Source organism: Ixodes scapularis, unplaced genomic scaffold (assembly GCF_016920785.2).
Source record: "Ixodes scapularis isolate PalLabHiFi unplaced genomic scaffold, ASM1692078v2 ptg001185l_1__unscaffolded, whole genome shotgun sequence".
In the NCBI taxonomy this organism is placed as follows: domain Eukaryota; kingdom Metazoa; phylum Arthropoda; class Arachnida; order Ixodida; family Ixodidae; genus Ixodes; species Ixodes scapularis.
In genome coordinates, this window is record NW_024610114.1 from 183,080 (window position 1) to 207,710 (window position 24,631).

A 24,631-nucleotide genomic window follows, 5' to 3' on the forward strand; every position below is an offset into this window, starting at 1 on the left:
ATTGTTGTTGTTTATTATGCTCTGGTTCAATTGAGTGACAAAAAGAAAGAACCAACACCAATAAGCCTCGAGCAATGGGCACAATCAATCTCCGCCCCTGCCCGTTTCGATCTGGATAAGCGTCTTGCCGGCGTGCGGTCGTGTATTTCTACTCCGTGGTGCACGTAAAAGACCAAGATAGCGGTTGCACTGCACTAACTATATATATTACTCGTCTACTGGTGAGAGACAAGTCGCCAGTTGAGGCAGACTAACTCCAGGCAGTATAGACACACACACACACACAAACACAAATGAGGCACGCACGCAAATGTATCTTTACCCCCTTTCCTTTCCCTATCTGTTCCTCCAGAGAGTCGGCCCTATTCGGCACAGAGCTCGGTAACCAGCAGCGACTGGTTGAGCGAGCCCGCCGAATCTGGGCGGAAAACGGAGCCCCGTGGGGCTATGTTGCACGTTTTGGACCCCCAGGAGACTAGGGAGAAGGAAGTGACGTAGGTGTGAATGAACGTATCTTAGCAGCACCACGCAACGCGTCATCAGCGACTCCACCAATCAACATCCAAAGAGCGTTGTTGACGTCACTTCCTTCTGCCTAGTCTCCTGGGAGTCCAAAACGTGCAACATAGCCCCCCTGGATTAAGGGCACCGACCAGGGACCGCAAGATTACCATAGCAAGCTCCTTTAATTTTTTTTTTTTTTTGAATATTAAAGTTTACGATAATGATGATGATACAGCATGCTTCGAAGTAAGAGCGCGAGCTCCCTGTTGTACTGCCGCTCTGGGCAGTGGCGGGATCGCTATACTCATGCCCAAGTCCAACGAGAGTGACTTATAAAAACAACCAACACCGACGTCAAGCGAATGAATCACGCACGCGAATGTATCTTTTGGGAGGCTTACAATCATTCGTGCTTACTTCAAAAGCACCGAGAGACAGCAAGCAACAGCAAGCAATCCATCTGGATATGCCCCCAGCCCCAGGTGAGGGTATCACGTGATACCCTCAATGCGGAGCTGGGGGCATACCCAGTTGGATAGGTATACGTTGGCACAACCTGTACCGGGAACAGTACACTGTGGCCGCGGTAGGCAGCGGTAACGCTGTTCTAAAAACCCATAAGCAGTTGCGTTTGGGGGCGTTTGGGTGTGTTTGACTGCGTTGCGGCTGCGAAAAGCTTGGCACGCGAAATACCAAGCAGGGATGTCCTGCAGGACATCCCTGCTTGGCATTTCGCGTGCCCCCTCAAGCTACTCTTTTAATTAAATTCCACGCTTCATACGAAACATAGATGTGCCGGTTACTTGCTCCGTTTCTTGGTGTAGCGCAGTCAAACGCACTAAAAAGCAACTGTGTGTATGGGCATTCAAACACCCTATTATGCATGGCCTTAATTCTTACTGTTCGTGAGAACCTGGTTTCGGCAGCACTTGCAAGCATCGATATTTTCCCCGTGTTATCAAGGAACACGACCGCTCTCACTGATGTAACGCATAAAACCAAAATATTTATTTGTAGGTATTATTTATTATAAACGGCGCAAATTGCATATTGCGCCGTTTATCACAAAATCAGCGGAAAAAAAATAGATGTTTTAAGAAAATAATTTGCATGAAAGTGAACGGAATCGATCACTCGTTTAATTAATCGATTAAAGGGTGGCAATTATTCGGGTTAAAACTTTTAATCGACGGAACTACTTCAAACCCTTCCCGGCTCTTTTGGTGCTGCCCCAGTCGCGGCGTTTTGGCGAGAAGACAGGTTTTAGTTTGGTTTCTTCGAAAACAACGCAGGAATGCCCGTTCTGCAGGGCTCCTTCCGCCCACGGCCCCAGATCGGAAGTGTGCCCGACGCGCTACCACTGCGGCGTGACGTATCAGAGACTCCGCGTATGGGTACGGACGAGAGCGTCAGGTGGCGAAAAATAGACGTATGACAGGCCCAACGACCACAACACATGTGAGCAAGAATCGCGTCGCTTCGCGGCAACGCTATCACATGGCCCAATGCCGCGCCGTCCCGTGATAACGTCAGCGACGGTTGCTATGGTTACGCCGCTCGGCGGCGCGATGCGACTCGATTTCTGCTAAGATTGTGCTTCAGACTTTAGGGGTGACCAGAATTTATTTCGATGGTGAGCAGGTCACCTGGCCGCCGTCATGTCTATACTCGTTCGAGGAAGCATGTGCAATGGCAAGCCTGGAAAAAGTACATTCATGGACGGGCTGAGCGTGCTTTCACGCATGGGGCACAAGCCGGGACACCATGCTTGCAATATACTCTTTTCGTAAGTACATCAAGCAACGTTAGCCGCCTCCATATTTTCGGGCACCGCTTCCTGCTCGAAACATGTTAGTGGTTCCGAATGCGCGCCGAAGGCTGACGCATGCGGCACGACTCGTGGTCAAATGCAGGCCCATCCTCCAGCCCAAAATATGGCGGCCTCGTCAAAGCTACTGGACGGCACGTTCTTTGAAAAAGGGTCCATTGTTTGTAGCAAAATGTTTCGAGGGCAGCCCTCCCGCTTTAATTTGACAAAATAACACTGCCACATTGCACAAGTTTCTTTCTTTTATTTCTTTCTGGCTGGAAGTAATCGGCGCTGTTTATCGCCCCTCGGGCTTTCTGGAAAATCGAGCGGGCTCTCATCTCGAACCGGAAGCGGTGGTTGATGGCGGAAGCCCATCCGGTGACGCCAGAGGCGGAAATAACACGGACCTGTTTCTTCGACGCGACGGCTCCTCGAATGCAGCCTTGGAATCTTTTGTCAGCTCTTCCACGACGGCTCAAACGCTGTCACCCATCGATGGTGCAATCATGCTTTCCGCACCCACCGTCTTCGGCTACTTCACTTTCGCCATCAGCGGTTCCAACGGGCCCGTCCACCGCATCTAACCAAGCCAACATAGCGCGAAAGGTTCTTGTAGAAAGCTGCTACAGCGTGTGCATTCTCTACGGGTCTTACAGAAAGTGCCGAAATCAACAGGTCAGCGCTTTTTCTTAGAAGACACGCCCTCTGACGGAGCGAAAGTTTCCAACACCGAGAACGTCGAAGAAGCAAGCCCGTCCGCCGCATCTAATCGAGCCAACATGAAAAATTCTTCTATAAATCTGTCATAATTTGTATCTCCTGTAGGAGTTTTAAGCGCCGAAATCAACAGGTCAGTGTATGTTTTTGGGAATCACACCATCCGACGGCGCTAAACTTTCCCACACCGAGAACGCCCCTTCGAAGAGGCCATTCACCCGAGCGAGCAGAGACACTTCCGCAAGAACGCCAGGTTTGCGATACGGAAACTCTCAAGGGCAACGGAGACCCACCGTCTGCTATGTCAGCCAACGAAACCACGCTCAAGATGACCGTAGTCTACGACAACAGCTCGAGGCTGCTTCAGACCATGGGCACGAATCCACAGGGCGTTCTGGACATCCACTTTGTGCTCTTGTCATCTTTGTCCATCGCCGGCATAGTGGTGAACCTCATCACGGTCGCAGCACTCTTGCAGAGCCCTCGACTTCGGTCTCGAGCCACCACCGCCTTCGTCCTCAACTTGTCCCTAGCAGATCTGCTCTTTAGTCTCTTCAACGGGCCCTTGGACTCTGCGGTCTTCTACAACGGCGGTTGGGCGTACGGTCGCGCCTTGTGTGTCTTGACCGCCACCACTCGTCACGTGGCTGTTGGGTGCTCGCTGGCCAGCATCCAGCTGATCACGCTGAACCGTTACGTGAGCGTGGTTAGGCCTCGTGCGTACGGCCGAATCTTCAGTCAGGGCAGCTGCCTGCTGCTCGTCTCTGGATGCTGGCTGCTGCCGGCAGTGCTGCTCCTGCCGGCCACCTCGGGTCTTTGGGGTCGAATGGGTTACGATGCTCTTGATTGGAGTTGTACCGTGTGTGGTACGGGCTGTGCCGACGCCAAGCCCGTGCTGTACAGAACTGTCCTGTACGTGGGCGCTGGGCTGATGCCCGTGCTGCTGTTCGCTGTCTGCTACCCGCGGCTCTTCATGGCGCTCAGGCATTCGCGTCGGAGGCTCACCTCTCACTACCTATCCAGGTGAGGCTCTTGCTTTTTATTCAGCATAGAGATTATAATCAATTGATAGACCCACCAAATATTTTTCTCGTTACCAAGAGTAAAAAGGCAAAATGTTTCTCAAATTTTAATTTGAAAAAAAAAATCTTGTAGACTGTTTTGGCGATAGCTGACAAAATTATAGTACATATAACACACAAAAAGGCATTACGTAGACTGCGTGACACTGTTAGCGTGAACACGGTGCTTCGGCGCTTTTTTTAATTTACTTCCAAAGAATATTGGTGGGCATTGAAAGTTAGTGCCCCAGCTGAGTACTTTCCCCCCTATAGTAGTTTTGATGACAGTCCTGATCATTACTGAGAAAAAAAAGCAGAGAAAACCGGCGATAGCTTGTTTGCGCTAACAGTTTCGCAAAATGTACGTCAGGTCATGTGACTACCATACCGCTGATGACATCACTTCCGTATTATTCTGTTCATTTCGTTTTTTTGCACGGTATTTTTCTATACGCGGAGCGCAAGTTGTCTGGTTCTTACGTAGGAGTTACGGTGACGTCAAAAAGACACCGAGCTCTAATTGGCTTTCATTAAAAGGATAGTGGGCAGGCTTCGAAGTAAATGCCTTAAGGTCTACTTACTATTTTTTTTTTTAGTCAGCCAATTAAAGCTGGGCATTATGCCATTACAGCGACCCGTTTACAAGCAGCAGGTGAACTTGCTCTCCATATAGCCTTCCCTACGCGGAGCGCAAGGTCTTCTTCTTGCACAGGGTTTGCGAGAGATGTCAGAACGCCAAGCTCTTATTGGCTGAATGAAAAAAAAAAGCATAGTGGGTACACCCACGGTGAAAGATAATACTCTTCAGGTGAGGACAGCCCGCTCCTCGCGACGTGCCGATAAAGTTCGCTTTTCACTCTCTCTCTTTCTCGCTCTCACTATGGTTTCAAGCGGCACCGGCAAATGACTCGTCTACCCGTGGGCACGGGCACGGTGTAAGACGCAGGAGGCAGGCAGCAGTGCACAAGACGGCGCGTGCTGCCTCATGCTCCACACGCGCAGAGCTCCAGCAAGGTTGTCGCACGTGCAGAAAGACCACGGTGTACCGGGGTGTCATGACAATTTTTTTCGCTCTCCCACAGTTTCGCCGTTTGGCCGCCGGCTGCACTGTCAGCCGCGAGCACGGTGGCCGCCGAAAGATGCAGCCTTTCGGATGCCCGTCGAATGAACGCTATCTGTTTCCTCGCGCCGCGCGTTCAGCCCGCCGTGTTTTCATCTAAAGAGTGTAGGCCAAGGACGTTTAAACAGACAGGACCCGGCATGACGTCAGCCTGAGTGAAGCCGGAAGAGGCGTTTAATCCCAGACTGCCTTGCGCACCCGTTCCGAGGCCGTGGGGTAGCGCACCGGCGGTTCGTCTGCTTTCTAATCTGCTCCGGCGTGTGCTTCACGAGGCTAGCTTTCGATGCGGTCGGCGTCCGCCGTGGGCGTCCACAATGCAAATGCTTTGCAGCGTGAGTGTTTATACTTAGTTCCACATTATGTGCAAGCGAAGTCAGAATTGGAAACGCGAGCCCGTTGTTCTGTGCGCTCCTGGCTTGCATGCGCGCTCGTGCGATCTGTGCACTGTCCAAAGCTGCAGTGTATGCTCGTGCTCGAAGCTCCGGCTCCGCTCGGACCGCTCGGACCTACGATTCCTCCCGTTCAGCGCTGTTTCAAATAACAGTGGGTGCCGCCATTACTTTCAGTGCACACAATCGCGTTGCCACGGAACTGTCATGGCAACGCGGTTGTTTGCACCGAAATTAATGGCGGCGTCCACTCACTAGGCTTCCCATTGGTCAAGAAATGCTCGTTGCGGCTCGTGGCCACGCCTACTTCCGTTACACTTCGCTCCATGCATTGGGGATAGGGACGCCACCTCCTGCCCATTATAACCTCCTTGAGTGTATCTTACACCGTGAGCAGACCTCAAGGCATCTAGCATTAAGGTCTACCATGGTCTTCCGACTATACTTCTAATCGAAGCTAATCAGTACTCGGCGTCATTCTTTTGTCACCGTTCTGGCGTCTGCACAAGAGGCAGACGACTTGCTCTCCGCATAAAGGCCCGTTCACACTCTTCCGTTAAACTACGGCCGACCTCGAGAGGACCGGTTTTGAAGCTTCTTTTAAAGGGATTGTCCGGTCAAATTTTGTATTCGAGAAAACAATTGAATATTGTTGTTATTGTGTCAAGACGCATCGTACGTGCAATATCTGAATTTTGCATGCCCCTCTTCACGAGTAATTGAATTTACACTGCTCCAATCGCACCCTAGAGTAAACACTGCTTTCGGTGGCAACATTGTAGCTCTGTCGTCACACAACACAATGCGAGCATTTCTGTCTCGTCGTTTAGCTGCGAGTGAACGCCTCAGCGTGCTTCGTTTTTGTTGTTGTGCTCGACTCGTTTCGTGGTTGGGTGAGATTTTTGTTGCGCGGTTGGGTGCCACAACCACCGGGCAGCACATACGAGCCAAGAAGTGAAGTTCCACAGTTTTCCGCGAGACGTGCAGTGATGAGCAAAATGGATCGTCGTTGTGCGTAAGGAAAGGGCTCCCGTCAAGATCGAGATCCCGCTTATGCGGCAATCAGCAGCGTAGACTTTTCATTTCCCCGGGGGAGGGGGGGCCGGGGGGGGGGGGGGGGGGGTTGCTGCGCGTTATCTTTTGGCGAGAACTGGAGATTGAAGCTAATGAAAACACGCTGGGATTCCATTTCCCATGTATTTTGTCAATAAAGGCAACGTGGGCGTTATTTTGTTTACATGCCGCTACTAGAAGCTCGTTACATGGCACGTAAACAGCGTCTTGGTAAGGATCATGGCCTGGGCCCGGGGGGGACGGGGGGGGGGGGGGGCTCTGCCACCCCTGGATTTCACCAGGGGGGGCACCAGCTCCGACGCCCCCCCATAGTCTGCGCCTATGGCGGCAATCATCTAACAGAAGAGAGCTACGAGCTGAGCCGCAAGCGGACAGAAGGCTCGTAAGCTGAGGTGTGATGCTGTGTTGACGATATTAAATCCATCCACTCCTCGCCCAAATCGGATCAATCAATTTGATTATGCAGCGAAACCGAAACCAACAGCTAGGCCACCTGGAAACGATACTAGGGCCGGCTTGCTCAAAGCAGATTCTCAGTTGAGACTGCTCAAAGAAAGCGCTGTCAAGGCTAGCGCTCGAGCTTAAGCCGAGTCTCAGACGCTCGCGCGCCCGAGCCTTGGCAGCGCTTTCTTTGAGCAGTCTCAACTGAGACACTTCTTCTAGCAAGCCGGCCCAGAAGTTGTATTTAGCACGTGTGCAGCCAAATTCTGTTTAAACCGCAGGTGAAAATTGAGAGTGGCTACGATTCACCAAGCTCGTCCAAGTCAAGTGACGACATGCATTTGAACGATTCGCCGCTTGCCTTCGATTCGCGGGCATCGCCTCTGAGGGAATTAACGACCCGCAGCCTCATCACCGTCCAGTGGGTCCGCCGAAATGTCTACCCAGATGGCGCTTCGTGTACCTAGTTGCCGCTTCAGAGGCGAAATCCGCATCCTTTGCTTTGTCAAGCGCTCCTACTTCGATCGGTGGCCGTCGCAGTTGTGTTTGCGCGAAACGGTATACGTTTGCTCGAAGCTTATGGCTGTTTTCGAGTAATATCCTGCTAAAAGGCGTGACTTTTTTTACGCACGCTTGGGAACTGCATTAAAAGAACCGTATTTTAGTAGGGTACAGCCTAGGAGACTATATAATTCGAAACAAAATGCAAGGCATCCATCGACCAACGCTTGTTATCTCGACTACCTGACAAACCTTTGCGTTTTGTGACGTCACGCAGCAGCTACGGATGTCAGCCATTGACACTAGCAAAACTCGGGGTGCGGTTTCGTACATACGCTCACGAAAGGTTGAATTAATAACGGGAGATCATATATAAAATAAAAAGGACGTTTGTCTACATGAAGGCTCCCTCGACGTAACGAGCGCAAAAACTTTAGTACTTTTGTTGCGGAGCCGGTCGGAAGCCGTCACAAAAGGCTCCAATCGCACCCTGCTCCAATCGCACCCTAGAGTAAACACTGCTTTCGGTGGCAACATTGTAGCTCTGTCGTCACACAACACAATGCGAGCATTTCTGTCTCGTCGTTTAGCTGCGAGTGAACGCCTCAGCGTGCTTCGTTTTTGTTGTTGTGCTCGACTCGTTTCGTGGTTGGGTGAGATTTTTGTTGCGCGGTTGGGTGCCACAACCACCGGGCAGCACATACGAGCCAAGAAGTGAAGTTCCACAGTTTTCCGCGAGACGTGCAGTGATGAGCAAAATGGATCGTCGTTGTGCGTAAGGAAAGGGCTCCCGTCAAGATCGAGATCCCGCTTATGCGGCAATCAGCAGCGTAGACTTTTCATTTCCCCGGGGGAGGGGGGGCCGGGGGGGGGGGGGGGGTTGCTGCGCGTTATCTTTTGGCGAGAACTGGAGATTGAAGCTAATGAAAACACGCTGGGATTCCATTTCCCATGTATTTTGTCAATAAAGGCAACGTGGGCGTTATTTTGTTTACATGCCGCTACTAGAAGCTCGTTACATGGCACGTAAACAGCGTCTTGGTAAGGATCATGGCCTGGGCCCGGGGGGGACGGGGGGGGGGGGGGGGCTCTGCCACCCCTGGATTTCACCAGGGGGGGCACCAGCTCCGACGCCCCCCCATAGTCTGCGCCTATGGCGGCAATCATCTAACAGAAGAGAGCTACGAGCTGAGCCGCAAGCGGACAGAAGGCTCGTAAGCTGAGGTGTGATGCTGTGTTGACGATATTAAATCCATCCACTCCTCGCCCAAATCGGATCAATCAATTTGATTATGCAGCGAAACCGAAACCAACAGCTAGGCCACCTGGAAACGATACTAGGGCCGGCTTGCTCAAAGCAGATTCTCAGTTGAGACTGCTCAAAGAAAGCGCTGTCAAGGCTAGCGCTCGAGCTTAAGCCGAGTCTCAGACGCTCGCGCGCCCGAGCCTTGGCAGCGCTTTCTTTGAGCAGTCTCAACTGAGACACTTCTTCTAGCAAGCCGGCCCAGAAGTTGTATTTAGCACGTGTGCAGCCAAATTCTGTTTAAACCGCAGGTGAAAATTGAGAGTGGCTACGATTCACCAAGCTCGTCCAAGTCAAGTGACGACATGCATTTGAACGATTCGCCGCTTGCCTTCGATTCGCGGGCATCGCCTCTGAGGGAATTAACGACCCGCAGCCTCATCACCGTCCAGTGGGTCCGCCGAAATGTCTACCCAGATGGCGCTTCGTGTACCTAGTTGCCGCTTCAGAGGCGAAATCCGCATCCTTTGCTTTGTCAAGCGCTCCTACTTCGATCGGTGGCCGTCGCAGTTGTGTTTGCGCGAAACGGTATACGTTTGCTCGAAGCTTATGGCTGTTTTCGAGTAATATCCTGCTAAAAGGCGTGACTTTTTTTACGCACGCTTGGGAACTGCATTAAAAGAACCGTATTTTAGTAGGGTACAGCCTAGGAGACTATATAATTCGAAACAAAATGCAAGGCATCCATCGACCAACGCTTGTTATCTCGACTACCTGACAAACCTTTGCGTTTTGTGACGTCACGCAGCAGCTACGGATGTCAGCCATTGACACTAGCGAAACTCGGGGTGCGGTTTCGTACATACGCTCACGAAAGGTTGAATTAATAACGGGAGATCATATATAAAATAAAAAGGACGTTTGTCTACATGAAGGCTCCCTCGACGTAACGAGCGCAAAAACTTTAGTACTTTTGTTGCGGAGCCGGTCGGAAGCCGTCACAAAAGGCTCAGAAACTGGTCTTTTTCGGGGTTTATTTTTCCAACGGATTCGGTGTTTTTCGATGCCTATTTTCGGTGTCGGACAAGAAATTGGTGTTTATCTGGCCTTATGTTGAAGAAGCAGTAGGCACAAAATTCCTCAATCTTCAGAGAACATGCTCGTGTCCGGAATACTTGGGAAGCGTCGCGGTACCAATAAAAGAAAGAAACGAGATAAGGGGTCTGGTTTCCCAATAAACAAGTAGCCTCACGAACAATTCTGTGTGGCTGTGTTCAAGGTAAACACTAAATAAAAATGTAGTTGAAGGTTTTTTTTTTCCGCTGGAAGATTGGGTATTTATTTGTAAAAGAAAGCTCAAATTCCCTTTCTTCTTTTTTTTTTTTTTTTGCGCGATTTTGATCAAGCCAGCTCGGAAGTTAATTTTCAAGGTTTATCGGTATCTACAGACAATACCTAACGCAATTTATGGCTGAAATATGCGCATGAGTGAACCGTACTGAACGAATGGAGTAATTGTTACGAAGCCTCCCAAGAAAATCTTTGGCGGAGCCGGGATTTTGTCCATCGACGGATTTGTAACAACTATCCTATTCAATCAGTACGGCTCGCTCATTCGTATATTTCGACTATTTCCTTTATAGATACCATGCAAAATTATGCAAATAACCCGGGATGGATTACACGTTAATACGGGGTGGGCGAATATTCGAAATGTCGAATAAGAATCGAATATTATACATTTATTATTCGTATTCGATTCGAAAACTAAGTCTCCGATATTTTTAGAATATTCGTCGTAACACGAATATTTGAAATTAATCGAATATTTGAGAACGTATTCGCAAGCGTAAGTTTTGCTTTCGGCTTCGGTTTCGGTAAGTAAGGCCCATTAACAACGACATAGTTGCATGGTGGCTTCAACCTAAACTGGTGGCGCCGGTGTCGGTAGCGGTAATCTGTAAGTTTCTGTACCCTTGAGACTCCTGACTTTTTAAACTGCTCACTTTCGCGTTCGCCCACCCGTGTTTTGACGGATGGAAGTGTTTGAGGGGAACCGTCTGCGAAGCGGAGAAACGAGCGGGAAACGGCTCCAAAACGAAGAGAGAAGAGCGCTATTTGGAATTATTTTGCGAGGGTGACGGCCTCGATAGCTTGTAAACCATCTCATAGTACATCCTCCGTTGTTGAAAGAGTGTCATAGGATTACCACTGGTACGCCAGGAAAAGATCAACCGACGCTGACGGACTTCGTGCACCGCATGGAGCCCCTGTCGGAAAAGAGGGTGCGAGCGCTAAATAACAAGGTGGCCGCCATGGTGGCGCTTGATTTACAGCGGCTTCAAAGAACTGACAGAAGCCGTTCCCAACCATCGCCTTACCATCCCGATCTATACTCTCGCGCGTGCTTGTGCTACGGATGTATGACGACACCCGAAACAAGGCGAAAGCAGAGCTCAACCACGCCTTTGAAGACGGCGCTGCCGCTGTTGCCTTCACAAGCGACATGTGGACATCGCGCGCTAACGAAAGTTACGTGAGCTTCACCTGCCATCTTCTCACCCCAAAATTCACGATGAAGCGGTTCACATTGAACACTCGACACATTGCTGCCAGTCACAGACTCACAGTTCAGTGAACATTGCAACCATGCTGTACGAAATGTGCCGTGACTGGAAGGCACCCGATGAATTTGCGACGTTCATCGTAAACTATAACGGGCGCGACATCCTTGCTGCAGTAAGGAGACTTCCGTGGACTGAAAAAGCGTGCTTCGCGCATACGCTTCAACTGGCGATTAATGACGCGAGATCCAGTGGTTGTCCTGTGCTTGTCCTCTGTGTTTTATTCTTTCAATTTTATGTATAATTTTTGTTTTTGTGTTTTTATTCTCGTTAGCACCAGTGCCTCACTGGTGTTAACGCGAATAAAAACACAAAAACGAAAATTCTACTTGTAGTGCAGATAATAAGCTGTCATGCAGAAAAATCAACTGCAGTTCTGCAGTTCAGAAATCAATAAATAAAAAATAAAAAAAATATAACTGCAGTTCCGACATGTGAAAATACAAATGCTGTAAATAAATGCAACTGCCTTCGACTATTCGATATTCGAAGGTATTCAAATATCGAAGTCGTATTCGATTCGTATTCGAAAATATTAATGTTCGCACACCCCTAACGTTAATATATACGCAGAATTTCACAAGTCCTAGTTGAGTAAGATATATAAAAACGAATCTGGCAAATTCCGTACAACACCCTATGCCTTTCTTTCCTCGAACACACACGTTTTTGAGAACTCGCATCACAGATGCAAAAGCGAGGTGGTACTTTTTTCCCCTGGGAACGGCAATAAAACAAAAACAAAAATACATTGAAAAGGCTGACAATCTTTATTTTCTTTCTTGCAAAAATGAGAGAAAAAAAACGCTTGAGACAAAAACTGCTTTGAATTTCTATTCTTGCCATAAAGGTTTTTGAAACACTCCTTCATTTGTTTGTCATCCTGAAGTGATGTCACTTTTCGTACGATATTTTTCTTTTAACCAGGTCTAATACGTCTCATAAAATCAGTCTACCCCTGCATTATCAACGAACTTGACACCATACGCTATTTTACCACGCTTCTTTTGAAAAATAAATAACTAAGAAAAAGAAACATTATCTAACAAAGTATCCTTGAAATCGGATGTATGCAAAATAGGATTTTCAAGACTGGTATATCATGTCTGTTCATCCTATAGCGGGCAACTCGAATGACAAGATGCAAACCCTGTGCACGACTCTCCTGAGCCCAATAAACATTATTATTATTATTCTCTGCTTCAAATACATACCAGTGAAGGCTTCAGATATGCGATAACTCTTCTCTTCTCGCGGCAGTTTTATTGTGCCGTATATTGAAATGTTCTGCTGATATATATATAAAAAAAAACATTCACAAAACATTAATTTAAATTGTGACGGTGGTGAGCATAGGTATACGATTTGTCGGAACTGGTAGCTGCATGCTGGCCAACTAAACACCCGTTATTAAACTTCTTTTTTTGTATTTTCCGAAATTTAACGGATATTCGGAAGACCCAGGCTTTGTTTCTCACAGCATGCTATTTATTATTCTTGAATTCAAAATAGCTATTCAAAAAGTGACAAATGAAGGCTCCGCCAAAAACAAACACTCAAACCTTTTCGCGCTCTCCATTCGGGTGACGTCACATGTACTATAACTTGCAACTAGATTAGGCGGTCTAAAACACAATATCTAAAACATGATATGGCGTGAGCTCGCCAGCATGTATTTCACACCATCATACCTCTTGTCACCCGTCGAGAAAGGAAGCTCTACAGCCCCCATATTCATTTGCCGCCACGTCTTCAGTGTTGTCATTTGAGCCTATATGAATTCAATAAATTCGCGAAAATAAATTATAACTTGCGATTTGGGATGCAAGCTGAGATGTGCCTATGAATACAATATGTGGAACAAATTTTGAGGCAAACCGGCTATTATAATAATTTTGCCTTCAATATAGGCGTGATTTCGGAATTGATGTCATGCCTATTGGCATTTTCAGGAATTGCTAATAACTTTATGCGAATAAGCGAAACAATGTAACTAATAAAATGATCGGAATCACAAGTGAGGTAGGAACAAAATACAAAAACAGATTTCCCCTACCATGCTTCTTCCTCTCGCTTCCTGTATTTTAGGGTTGAATAAAATTGGTTTGACCGGAATGAGGGCTGCGAGTTGGGCTAGTTGGTTCTAATACATAATGAAAAATACGCTAAAAAAACAAACAACCGAAGACAGAGAAGAGAGCCACACAGCATAGAGCGCAACTTGCTCTGAATTTTAATGGACACACTCATAAAAAGAATAAAATCGCATTTAGAACAGGATGCATTTCGTAAAACATAAAACATACGTAAAACCGGATACATTAAGATTTAAAAAAAAAAGCCAGATGTGATTGGTGGGTGTCTGAAGCTGACTGATAAAGGCGTGCTCCTTATCAGAGAGGGCGATGGAGGGAGTGCTGATACAAACATTCGAACCACGGGCCTTTATCATGAAGGCCTCATGTAATTCACGCTCTATGCTTCGTTTCAGCTTCGGTCCGAGCGCGGCCAATGTTATGAGCCGAAGGGCCAATCAAACAGCGAAAGAGGCGCAACGTCATGGCGTGCTCTCTGCAGTTGATTGGACCAGCCGGTATTTGCCGTCTCTCCGTGCGTGCTCCTCCGCCGGCTAGTCCTATCAAGCACAGAGAGCACGCCATGACGCTGCGCTTTTTGAGCTGTTTGATTGGCCCTTCGGCTCAAAACATCGTCCGCGCTCGCACATAAGGTGAAACGAAGTATACACGTACTCAACTCTCCTACGTCACGCCGCGGTGGTGGCGCGTCGGGCGCACTTCCGGTCTGTGTTGGTGGGCAGAAGTCGCGGTGCGAGACATGCCCCTGCGTTCTTTTGAGAGAAACCAGACAAAAAACCTGCCTTTTCGTCAAAATGCTGCAAAGAGAGTCTGGAAAGGTTTGAAGATCGCTTTTCATGTGTTTCTGCCCCTCCATTCGTCCGAGAATGTGGATAGTAGCCGTGACAAGGGCAAACTAGACGCTGTCGAACTACGATTGCTTGTGCAGGCAACACTTTGTGCTGGACAGATGTAGTTGTTGTGTTCCAACATGAACGAAAGGAAACCGCCAAGTTGTCCGGACCACCCGCGGGTTCAGTGCGTCTTCAAATTCACACGGCCGCCTGATCGTTCGAACTTTCGTCTGCTCTTTCGAACTTGTTTGCTTTTTGTCGTCTGCTCGTCCGCTTCCGATTTTCAGTATCGACGTCGATCATCGCCGCTACCTTCTACACTTTTGCAACACGAGCGACGTCGCTACCGAAAAGAGCTGGAAGAATCTCATCATGGTTTTGGCGTCCATTCTGCGGCGTTCATGCGAATGAATCGCCGCACATCAAATTATTTACGGAAAGTTTAGCGGCGTAACGAGCCTTGATAATTTCGCTTAGGCGATTAAAGTGGTAAGACATTGCGATGAGGACGTAGAATCGACAATTCCAACGCGAAAAAGTGTATGCAGACTCACACAGACGCCGACAACGTGACATTCGAGTGGTTTGTTGACGCGGGACGCGGTGCTTCTTGCCCGTACCCCATTACGCATGCGTTCGAACTGTTGTCTGCTCTTTCAAACTTGGCTGCTTTTGGTCGTCAGCTCGTTCAAACGACAGCGGCCCGTAAACCAAACGTTGACCCGGTAATTGCAATAAGAACTAAGTGCAGGCCTCAAAACACTTTTCAAGGTTGGCTGGGGTAAGTAGGCTAAGTGTGAACAGATACAAGAAGATGCTTATCATTATTGTTGCCGGTGGCCATCACCGACTTGTAATGCCCGATTCTACTTGCGCTTTTCAGTATCGACGTCCACCATCTCAGCTACGGTCCATGCTTTTGCAGTCCGAGCAACGTCGCGTCTGAAAACAGCGAGCAGAGTCTCATCGTGGGAGTCAGGCTTTAGCGCCCATTCTGCGGCGTCCACGTGAAATGAATCGCCGGACGTCAGATTATTCATGCAAAGTTTTGCCTCGTTAGTTTTGCTGAAGCCGCTCAAGTAGACAGACATTGTTAGGAGGACGTAGCATCAACAATCCCAACGCGAAAAAGAGCACGGGGACTCCCACCGACGCTGACAACAACGCAATTCAATGTTTTTTTATGGGCGACGGCAGGCTTCTTGCCCACCGTCCACCGCGCATGCGCGGCGCCGGTGGCGTCCGCTAGGGGCGCTCCGGTTTGTTTGTAAACATGAGTTGGTGTATAGTTGCGTTTTGAATCTTCCCGCAAGCTTTTTCTTTGGAACTCCGGTTGGCATTCACATCAATCGCAGTGTACATCCGAATGGCCAGACGGAGATTGCCTGGTGGCGGCTGAGTCAACACCACCTAGACAGAGGGCCTCCGCATGGTTTCCTCTTCCTCTATGAAACGTCATCACAGTCGGATCGCGCTCGGTCGGCTATTGGACCCGAGCCCGACCTTCGACGCGCTGATTGGCCACGAGCCGCAGCCGAACACTGACGCAGCACTCGTGCCCAATCTCTCGCCTCGATCGATCTGACTATGATGACGCGTGTGGAGGCCTTCTGTCTAGGTGGTGTTGGCTGAGTGCTCTCTAATTCTATCATTGATGCACCTCCCCGTCTGGTCCATGTAAACCCTACCGCATAACAGGGGGATTTCATAGGTGACCCCCATGGCGCACTCAAGAAACTGGGTGGCATGACGTTTGATGCTTGAACGGAAGGACCTTCCATCTGTTTTCAGGACCGCTCGACAGTACGGGTATTCATGCATGCAAAAATGGTTGCAAGGCCCCTTTCTTTTTTTCGAAATGTGAAAGGTTTGGGTAGAATGGATAACGAGTTTCGCCCAACAAGATTAGAGCTACACTTTCTGTTGTTTACCTTAATGAAGCTTGACTTTGTAACGATATTCAGACACTAGCTTACCGCTAACTACGATGGGCACCCTGCAGATGTAACACAGTGCCGATACGCGCGCCTCTCGCGGCGGCGTCGCGCATACTCACCAGGTAGCGACCTCGGCAGTCGCAGCTTGACTTCAGTGGTATACAGGTGGGTGTTGCAAAGTCCATATACCTGCTTGGCCTACCACATTGGTGGAAGCGCGGGAGCAGTGGCGGAGCTCTCTACCGCTCTCTTTACGATGACTCAAAAGTGGCCGCGCGCGGCGCTGTTCGCTGGGCGATCGGTAGTGGCTCCTAGCGGACGGAGCGTGCCCATATACATGTCGCCAGGAAAACTATTACCAGCCTGCTGGCCAGACATTTAGTAGGCAATTCTAATTGATCCCGGTATATCTGCTGCGTACCACAGAAGACTAAACAAAGAATCGTAATCTCTGCGCGTTCTGGTTAATTAAGATAGGCGATAGTTTTATATGCGTCTATTTTGAAGCTTTGTTGTTCCTCCCCCTCTGACAAAGTAATATTGCCGCGTGCGTAACTAAATAAAAAAAAAAGTTTGTGGTTGGTTTGGCAGTGCATGCGGCTCCTGTGCAGAACACTCAAGACCGTATCCCACCATATTGGTTTTTCTTTCCGTTTCGCCACTGGAAGGTTCCAGCCCATTCTCTTTGTTTATTGAGTGTTCGGAATAAAAGCGTTCCCCAACACACAGCCAATGTAAAATCAGCTATAGCGCGCTGCGTTGGGTCAGTCCGTCGCCAGCGATCGATCATGCTGCTACGCCGACACGCCGCCCGCGACGGAAGGTATTATATTTTTGTTTTGGCACACATTCGCCTCATGAAACACTTAGTTTTCCCAGTTATGCATGGTCATTCTTCGTACGTGACGATATTTAGAGTGCACAGCACCAATATTTATTTTAATACATATGGGGTTTTAATCATTCTAAGGGAATTGGTCACTGATAGTTAACCGTAGCAGCAACCTTAACAGAACGACTATACTGTGCTTCAGGTTTTAAAAAAAATCCGATCGAGCTCCTCCCACAACCTTTCCACTTTAGCAGAGCCATAGCCCCCTCTATACTCACAAAGCCTGGTAGTTGGACGACGGAGCCATAGAGTGCCCGGTTGCGGATCTCGAGCGCGAAGATCTGGAAGCACAGAGCATCAAAGAGCCATTTTTCGGGGAACCTGGACGTCAGCGCACAGATTTTGTAGCGGCGAGGACCCGAAGCACACTTGTTGGCTCGGGAGAAGTGTGTTTCGGTGTCTCGCCGCAGCGGGCGCCAGTCACGTGGCTCTCCTCTCATCCGTTCTCTGCCGCTCCACCTTTTCCATTTCGGCGGCCGCTTCTCGTGGCGATCAGCCAGGCTTTTTCAGTATATAGGAGGCTATGGCTATGAATTCAGGAGAGGAGATACGAAGGGGGGGAGAGCCTAGAGTTCCTCGATATGCTTCGGGGGAGCATATCGAGGAACTCTAGGCTCTCCCCTCCTCCGTTGTCTGCTGCTCCACCTTTTCCATTTTCTGCGGCCACTTCTCGTGGTGATGTGCCAGGCTTTATCAGTGTATACACCTGTTTCGTTTAGCCTCGCACCCAGCCACGTTGTCCCCCTCTCCGGTATGCTTTCCGAAAAAAAGCAAGAGATTACAACCCCGAACAAGTAAAAAAGTATAGAGGGGTCATAACAAGAACGACTGAGGGTTGCAATTAAAATGTTCACGCGTTCTACTGTCGAGGCGAGAATAAAGCGATGCTTTCACACATACCGGAAGTTCCGGAATTAAATACGGCCACGCCCACGTAGAAAAGCTGTATAGGAGGCTATAGCAGAGCGATGGCTGAAGAGAAGGCGAGTCTACTCACCTCCTCTCCCGCTGTCGCAATACTAAAGCGGAAAAAGGGGGGGGGGGGGGGGGTTCTGCGAGAGGATCTTGTCTTTCTTTTCTTAACCTGCAGTAGAGCATAATAGGGCATCTCGATTATTATCATTCAACGCGTTCTATCCAACGTGTCAGTCGGCCTCCATTTTATGTCCTTCGGCGCAGATAAATGTGCTTAACAATTTCTTGCAATTCTGTTCCGTCTTCCAAGCAAGATGTGCTTATCGCGCACTTCCTTTGCTTACTGCTAACACAAAGGCAGCAATCTTTGACAGGAATAGGCTTGTACACTCCGCGACACTGTTAACACAAACAAGCCATCGTCGTTTTTTTTTTTTTTTTTTTTTCGTTTTTTTTTTGCGTTTTTTGCTTTCACTATTGAAGGGCTCTCATCAAAACTACTAAGTGGTAAAAAGGGCTCAGTTTGAGTACTAAGTTGCAAATTTTGATGCCCCACAGTACGTACCCGTCCGAACAGTGCCGAATTCATGTGCTGACCTCGGTTATTGGGGACGTATTTTTGTGCTGCAGTGCATTTGCGGGCCTTTAATTGATCCTGAATAGTTTTCCAAGCACCCAAAAATTTACTGGCAAAACTTAAACACGTAAAGTTTTCAAACAAACTGGTATTGTCCCATTGCACTGAGAGTTCAGTACACATCAAGAGAAAGTCAGTGCGCATACGAGCTGGTGAATACTAGACGTAACTCAAGACTACTAGACGTAACTCACGCCCGAGACTGCAGGAAGTCAAAACGACACGAAAACATACCCTGAAACACATAGGCGTAGACTAAGGGGGGGGGGGGGGGGGGCATCGGGGCTCGTACCCCCCCTGGTGAGATTCGGGGGGGGGGGGGGGGGGAGGGGCGGGGCAGAGTCTTTTGCGGGCCCGGGCCATGATCCTTACCGAGACGATGTTTACGTGCCATGTAACGAGTTTCTAGTAGTGACATGTAAACAAAATAATGCCCACGTTGCCTTTATTGACAAAATACATGGAAACGGAATCCCAGCGTGCAGTAGCGTACCAACTTATTTTTGAACGTGGGGGGGACAAACCCGCCCCCCTCCCCCACCCCAAGGCCGGGGGCGGCGCCCTTTGTATCTTTTGGGCGCCACCAGCCAGTGTTTGCCCTGCTCAGTGGCGGCTGTTTCAGGAGGGAGGGGGAGGGGGGGCAAAACACATGCCTTGCCCCCCACTCTGAGAACTGGGGGGGAAGTGCCCCCCTTGCCCCCCCTCCTCCCCCCCCCCCCCCGGGTTGGTACGCCCATGCCAGCGTGCTTCCGGGGAGGGGGGGTGCTTCTAGGGGGGGTGCTTTTCCGCGGAAGCGGTAAAGCACCTCCCCCCCTCCCCCCCCAGAGAACTTTTCAGCCTGCCCCCCCCCCCCCCCCCTGGGAAAATGGAAAGTCTACGCCGCTGCTCAAACACAACTGAAAACGTATTTGACTTGAAGGGTGCTCAAATAGGAAATGCCATAGGGCGACAGAACACTACATTGCTTTACTTCCTTCTTCTATAACGTTCTGTTCCTTTGTGACATTTGTGACTTTTTTTTAAGGTTAACACACTTGCGACTGCCTAAAACCGTGCTCCAAAAAACCTCTTAAAATCGCATACGACAAAAAAACATGCTGGCGCCATCGATCCGGTGGTCGTGGTACACTCGGCAGCCCCGTGTATTTCCTTTTTGAGTCCAGAAGGAATAGGGTCAAAAAGGAAATATATTCGGGACTGCCGAGTGTACCACGACCACCCGATAGGTGGCGCCTGCATGTTCCTGATAGACACCAAACAGTTCTCTTGAGAAGGGTAAGGACAGGAAGTGCTATAACCCCGAACCTCCCAAAGAAATGGGAGACAAACAAAGTGGAGACAAGACCCGGAATTCATACCGAAACCACCAGAGAGTAACTTTTGTAAAGAAAAGACCCCACCAAATATCGATCACCTCCTGTGGAGAAAGGGGAGATGCACATGCAACAATAGATCCCGAAGACAAGCCCAAAATACCTAATGAATGGATAAAACCAGCAGGGGATTCCAAAAGAAGACTTCGGCCGCTGAGGTCCGTCATTTCCTACCTGGAAAAAAACGGGCCTCCGCAAAACTTTTTTTTTCTTAGGTTTTTCTTAGCGATCGCTGAGCTTTAATTCTGAAAGCAATAAGCGTATTTCATCATTATCATTTCCTCTTTTTTTTTTCGTGCATCATTATTTCTATTTTCGGCTCAATAAAACTCTTATCAATGTTATAAACGACCATTTCTCATAGGTATACGCATTATATCCTCCTCTATACTCACAAAGCCTGGCAGTTCGATGACGGAGCAATAGAGTGCCCGGTTGCAGATTTGAAGCGCGAGAATCTGGAAGCACAGAGCATCAAAGAGCCATTTTTCGGGGAACCTGGACGTCAGCGGACAGTTTTTGCGGCGGCGAGGACCCGAAACACACTTGTTAGCTCGGGAGAAGTGTGTTTCGGCGTCTCGCCGCAGCGTGGACGCCAGTCACGTGGCTCTCCTTTCATTCGTTGTCTGCCGCTCCACCTTTTCCATTTCGGCGGCCGCTTCTCTTGGCGATCTGCCAGATTTTGCCAGTATCATAGGAGGCTATGGGAGTACGCAAAGTTGGTTTCGCACATACTGCGAATCCTTCGTTCTAGTAGTAATTCAGTTCCAAAGCCACGGCACAGATGGCAAAATCGCGTCAGTATGTTCTCTCGTCGTAAAAGAGTTTAATATGTTTTAAGGCACACGGTCTAATACATTCGCAAGTGTGTGAACATGCCTTCAGGGTGAGGTAGAAAATTGAGCACTATACGGCCTTCTATTTATATCTTCTGTCTTGATAAGTCCAGACGCACCTGACGGTATGAGCTAATAGGATCAATCAAACGGTGTCACAAGCACACCATCATGGTTTTCGTGATGTGCGTGTTCTACCATCGCTGGACCAACCACTTACATGAAAGGCCTTGTGACTTGCGCTTTTGACGCTGGTTGAGTCCCCCAGGTGGACAGCCATTTGAGTAATGAATATTTTGCTGTCTATTCCCCACTGCAGGAGCGTCATGATGCAGCCTTGGAACGCGGCACCTCCGAGCTCGATGCTGGACGTGTCCTCGCTGGGCGTTCGCTCCAACTCGCTGACGTCGGCGGCGTGCCGGGAACGGCAGCTGCTCCTCATGCTGGCGGCCATCTTGGTCTCCTTCGGCGTCTGCTACCTGCCCCTGCTGCTCACTGTCGGCCTCGGCTTGGGCTCCGGCCGGCCCTGGCTGCGGCTAGTCATCCACGGCGCCTTCTACGCCGCGCCCTGTCTCAATCCGCTCGTGTACGTGGCCATGAGTAGGGACTACCGAAGGGCGTACAAGGCGCTCTTTTGCGGTGTCCAGCCGGCAAGGAGGGGCTCTGAGAGCGAGCTCAACCACAATAACGTCGGCTTCTGAGACCCGCAGCAATCAGAGTGCACGCCGTGGACAAACGAGACTTTTATGAGTGGACCTAATGAACTGAACAGCGAGTTGGTGCACCTAGAAAACGAAGCCTTCGTGTGACGTCACCGTTAGTCGTCCGCTTTTGCGTCGCCGCATGCTAGCGACACGCTCGTTTTGAGACGCAGCTCGACGCGCGGTCGGCGATGCTACTGATGACGTCACGCGAAGGCCGCGTTTGATGACGTCTAGGGGGCGGGGGGAAGGACCAGAGTTGTCTTCTGTCATTGAGGTAGGAATGGTCTAGTCGGTGGCATTTCATTTTCGAACGTCGACCAAATCGAACGTGGAGTGGGACGCCCGTCAGGAGCGCTTGCAATGTCCTTCGCTGGCCACGGTTTTTGTGCAGGCGACGACTGTTGCATAATCCCGCCCCCCTGCCCTCTGAATTTGTCACCCTTAATTTCCTGTTTTTGCACTGCGACGTTACCGGCCGGTCGCATCGAATCGACGACGTTCGTGAAGAATTTCAACGACTGAAAGGCCTGGGTGACGTGGCGTCTTTTGGCGCATACTGAATCGATCACCTGTGGCTGGCCATCTTCCACTCAACAACACCGAGGGACCGGCTGCTCGCGGCCCAAGAGCTCACCATCAAAAGCAATCGATGCCTCTTCATAAACTCGAGAAACGCAGAAATTCGCCTGAAACTTTAGGTCCTGTTTCAGGTATCAGGCGACGCGTTCCGCAGAGCACTCGAGGCCTACGTGAACGTGCATGAAGTCACGTGCGAAACGTGGCAGGCCCAGGGTTTCCAAAGAGTGCAGTCAACTACAAGCAGTCTTGGGTAAGTTACTTTTAAAAAGTAATTCGTTACAGTTACAGTTACTTTCAGAAAAAAAGTAGCGAAGTTACCGTTACAGTTACTGCAACACAAGAGTAACTCGTTACAGTTACAGTTACTTTTAAAAAGTAACGACGTTACTTTTCAGTTACTTTTGTATAACACGAAAAAATGAGAAAAACTTGAAAACGCCCCTCACAACGTTTTATTGCATAACATTAAAAAGTACGCTTTTTACTTCATACTGTAACTTAGCAGCAGTTGCTTCTCGAAGTTAGTGTTTGAAAGTTTCCACGCCAAGAGTAGTGGCGCAAATCGAAATACGAAACATGCGCAGTGCGGAGTACAGGCGCTAATCAAAATACGAGACATGCGCAGTGCCCTCCACGTGTATTGTTGTTTCACGGTTGATACACCCGATTAAAAAGCGTTTGCACAGAAAAAAGAAAAACCACAACATAGATAGGGCTTCAAGACACTAAGATGTAAGTGTTCAGTCACAAAGTACAAGCGCGTGCTTAAAGGTAACTAGATATTGTTTTCATAAAATCTACACCTGGCTATATTCGGGTCGTGACTCGCGAGAAAGAACGTATTCACAACTTTGTGTAAGGCCAACTTGATACTCGAAATGTCGGAATAGACGATATAGAAAGTGCAAGGAATGGCTAAATTGCACTCGTTCAGTGATATAAGCTTGCGACAGTATACGCGGCATCCCTTAAGTATTTTAACCACCCATTACTGCGGTTTTCTAGACTAAGTGTTAAAAATACGGTATACGGAGTACGTAGCGCCGGGTCCCTGAGAGTACCTCGTCCTAGAACAAATTATGGGCTTCAAATGTTACAGCATACATTGCCAACATTACTGAACTTTTTAAGAGACCACCATGTCTGTCTTGATGCACTAAATAAAAAAAAACAATACGCACAATATTCACTTCTAACTTTTAAGCTTTTTTCTCCTGCATAGAACCAGACTTGTACGTAATCCGTTACAAGTAACGAAATTACTTGTAATTCCTTACATTTATCAGTAATTTAGTAACGGAATAATTACATATTTTCTAGAGTAATTTTAAAGTAATTCCCTTACATTTTTGACGTAACGGATTCCTTGTAATCCGTTACATTTTTTTTTTGTCAGAACCAACCCCCCCCCCTCCCCTTCTAAATAAAGTTTTTTTTTTTTTTTTTTTTTCATTTTTGTAAAGTCGAGCGCAGTGACACTATCACGCGAATTGACCAGCGCGAAAGGAGGCATGGCACTTCAGTTCCGCAAAGCCTTTTTTTTTTTTTTTTTGCAACACCAAGCCCCTGAATCTGTTTTTTTAGACCCTAACAACAATGTCAAAAAATCCAAATAAACATTTCAACAAAAAAAAAAACAAAAAAAAGGGGGAGGGGGGGGGGTGGGGAGGGAGGGTGGAGGGGGCGAGTTATTTCCGCTTTTTTTTAGTCCCTCTGTTTTTTCTTTGGGATCGAAGACGGGAAGAGGAGTGCACCAAGTGATTGTGCGCCTCTTCGAGAAGCTCGAGGCGGTAAATGCACTGAAAAGAATTAACAATGTCCTTCTACGACCATTTTCATAATGTCACAACACGAGACAACGCTCCGTCTACCCTACCCTTTTCGTGAGTCAGCTTTTTGCGACCACTTAGAAAATGGTAATAGTCATCCCTTCTTCTTCCTGTTTTGCCCCAGCAGGGCCAACACCACCTAGACAGAAGGCCTCCACACGCGTCATCATAGTCAGATCGATCGAGGCGAGAGATTGGGCACGAGTGCTGCGTCAGTGTTCGGCTGCGGCTCGTGGCCAATCAGCGCGTCGAAGGTCGGGCTCGGGTCCAATAGCCGACCGAGCGCGATCCGACTGTGATGACGTTTCATAGAAGAGGAAATCATGCGGAGGCCTTCTGTCTAGGTGGTGTTGGCAGGGCCCATCTTATCTCAAGCAGATATTTTTTTACAAATAAAACATAATGGTGGCTGACGTAGACTTGATATTCTGGGCTTGAGGAGAGAATGAAATTCGTGAGTGGGGCCATAGCGCGGCTTACTTCTACCCTTTGCTGCCCTTGGCATCAGCGGACGTC

General features: G+C 48.8%; 1 protein-coding gene across 1 annotated transcript; it reads left to right on the forward strand.

Moving 5' to 3' along the window:
* Positions 1–3,332: 3,332 nt before the first annotated feature.
* LOC120851154 (protein trapped in endoderm-1) lies at positions 3,333–21,932 on the forward strand. Its single transcript, XM_040223744.3, has 2 exons — positions 3,333–4,054; positions 21,326–21,932. Exons 1-2 carry the CDS (start codon positions 3,333–3,335, stop codon positions 21,702–21,704), a joined length of 1,101 nt encoding a protein of 366 aa, XP_040079678.2. The 3' UTR covers positions 21,705–21,932.
* The last annotated feature ends 2,699 nt before the right edge of the window (positions 21,933–24,631 follow it).

Excerpts from the sequence above, each read along its gene's own strand:
- LOC120851154 (XM_040223744.3), top strand. The coding sequence starts at position 3,333 with ATGTCAGCCAACGAAACCACGCTCAAGATGACCGTAGTCTACGACAAC. Across the intron at positions 4,055-21,325 it reads ACCTCTCACTACCTATCCAG|CGTCATGATGCAGCCTTGGA; the intron begins GTGAGGCTCTTG and ends CCACTGCAGGAG.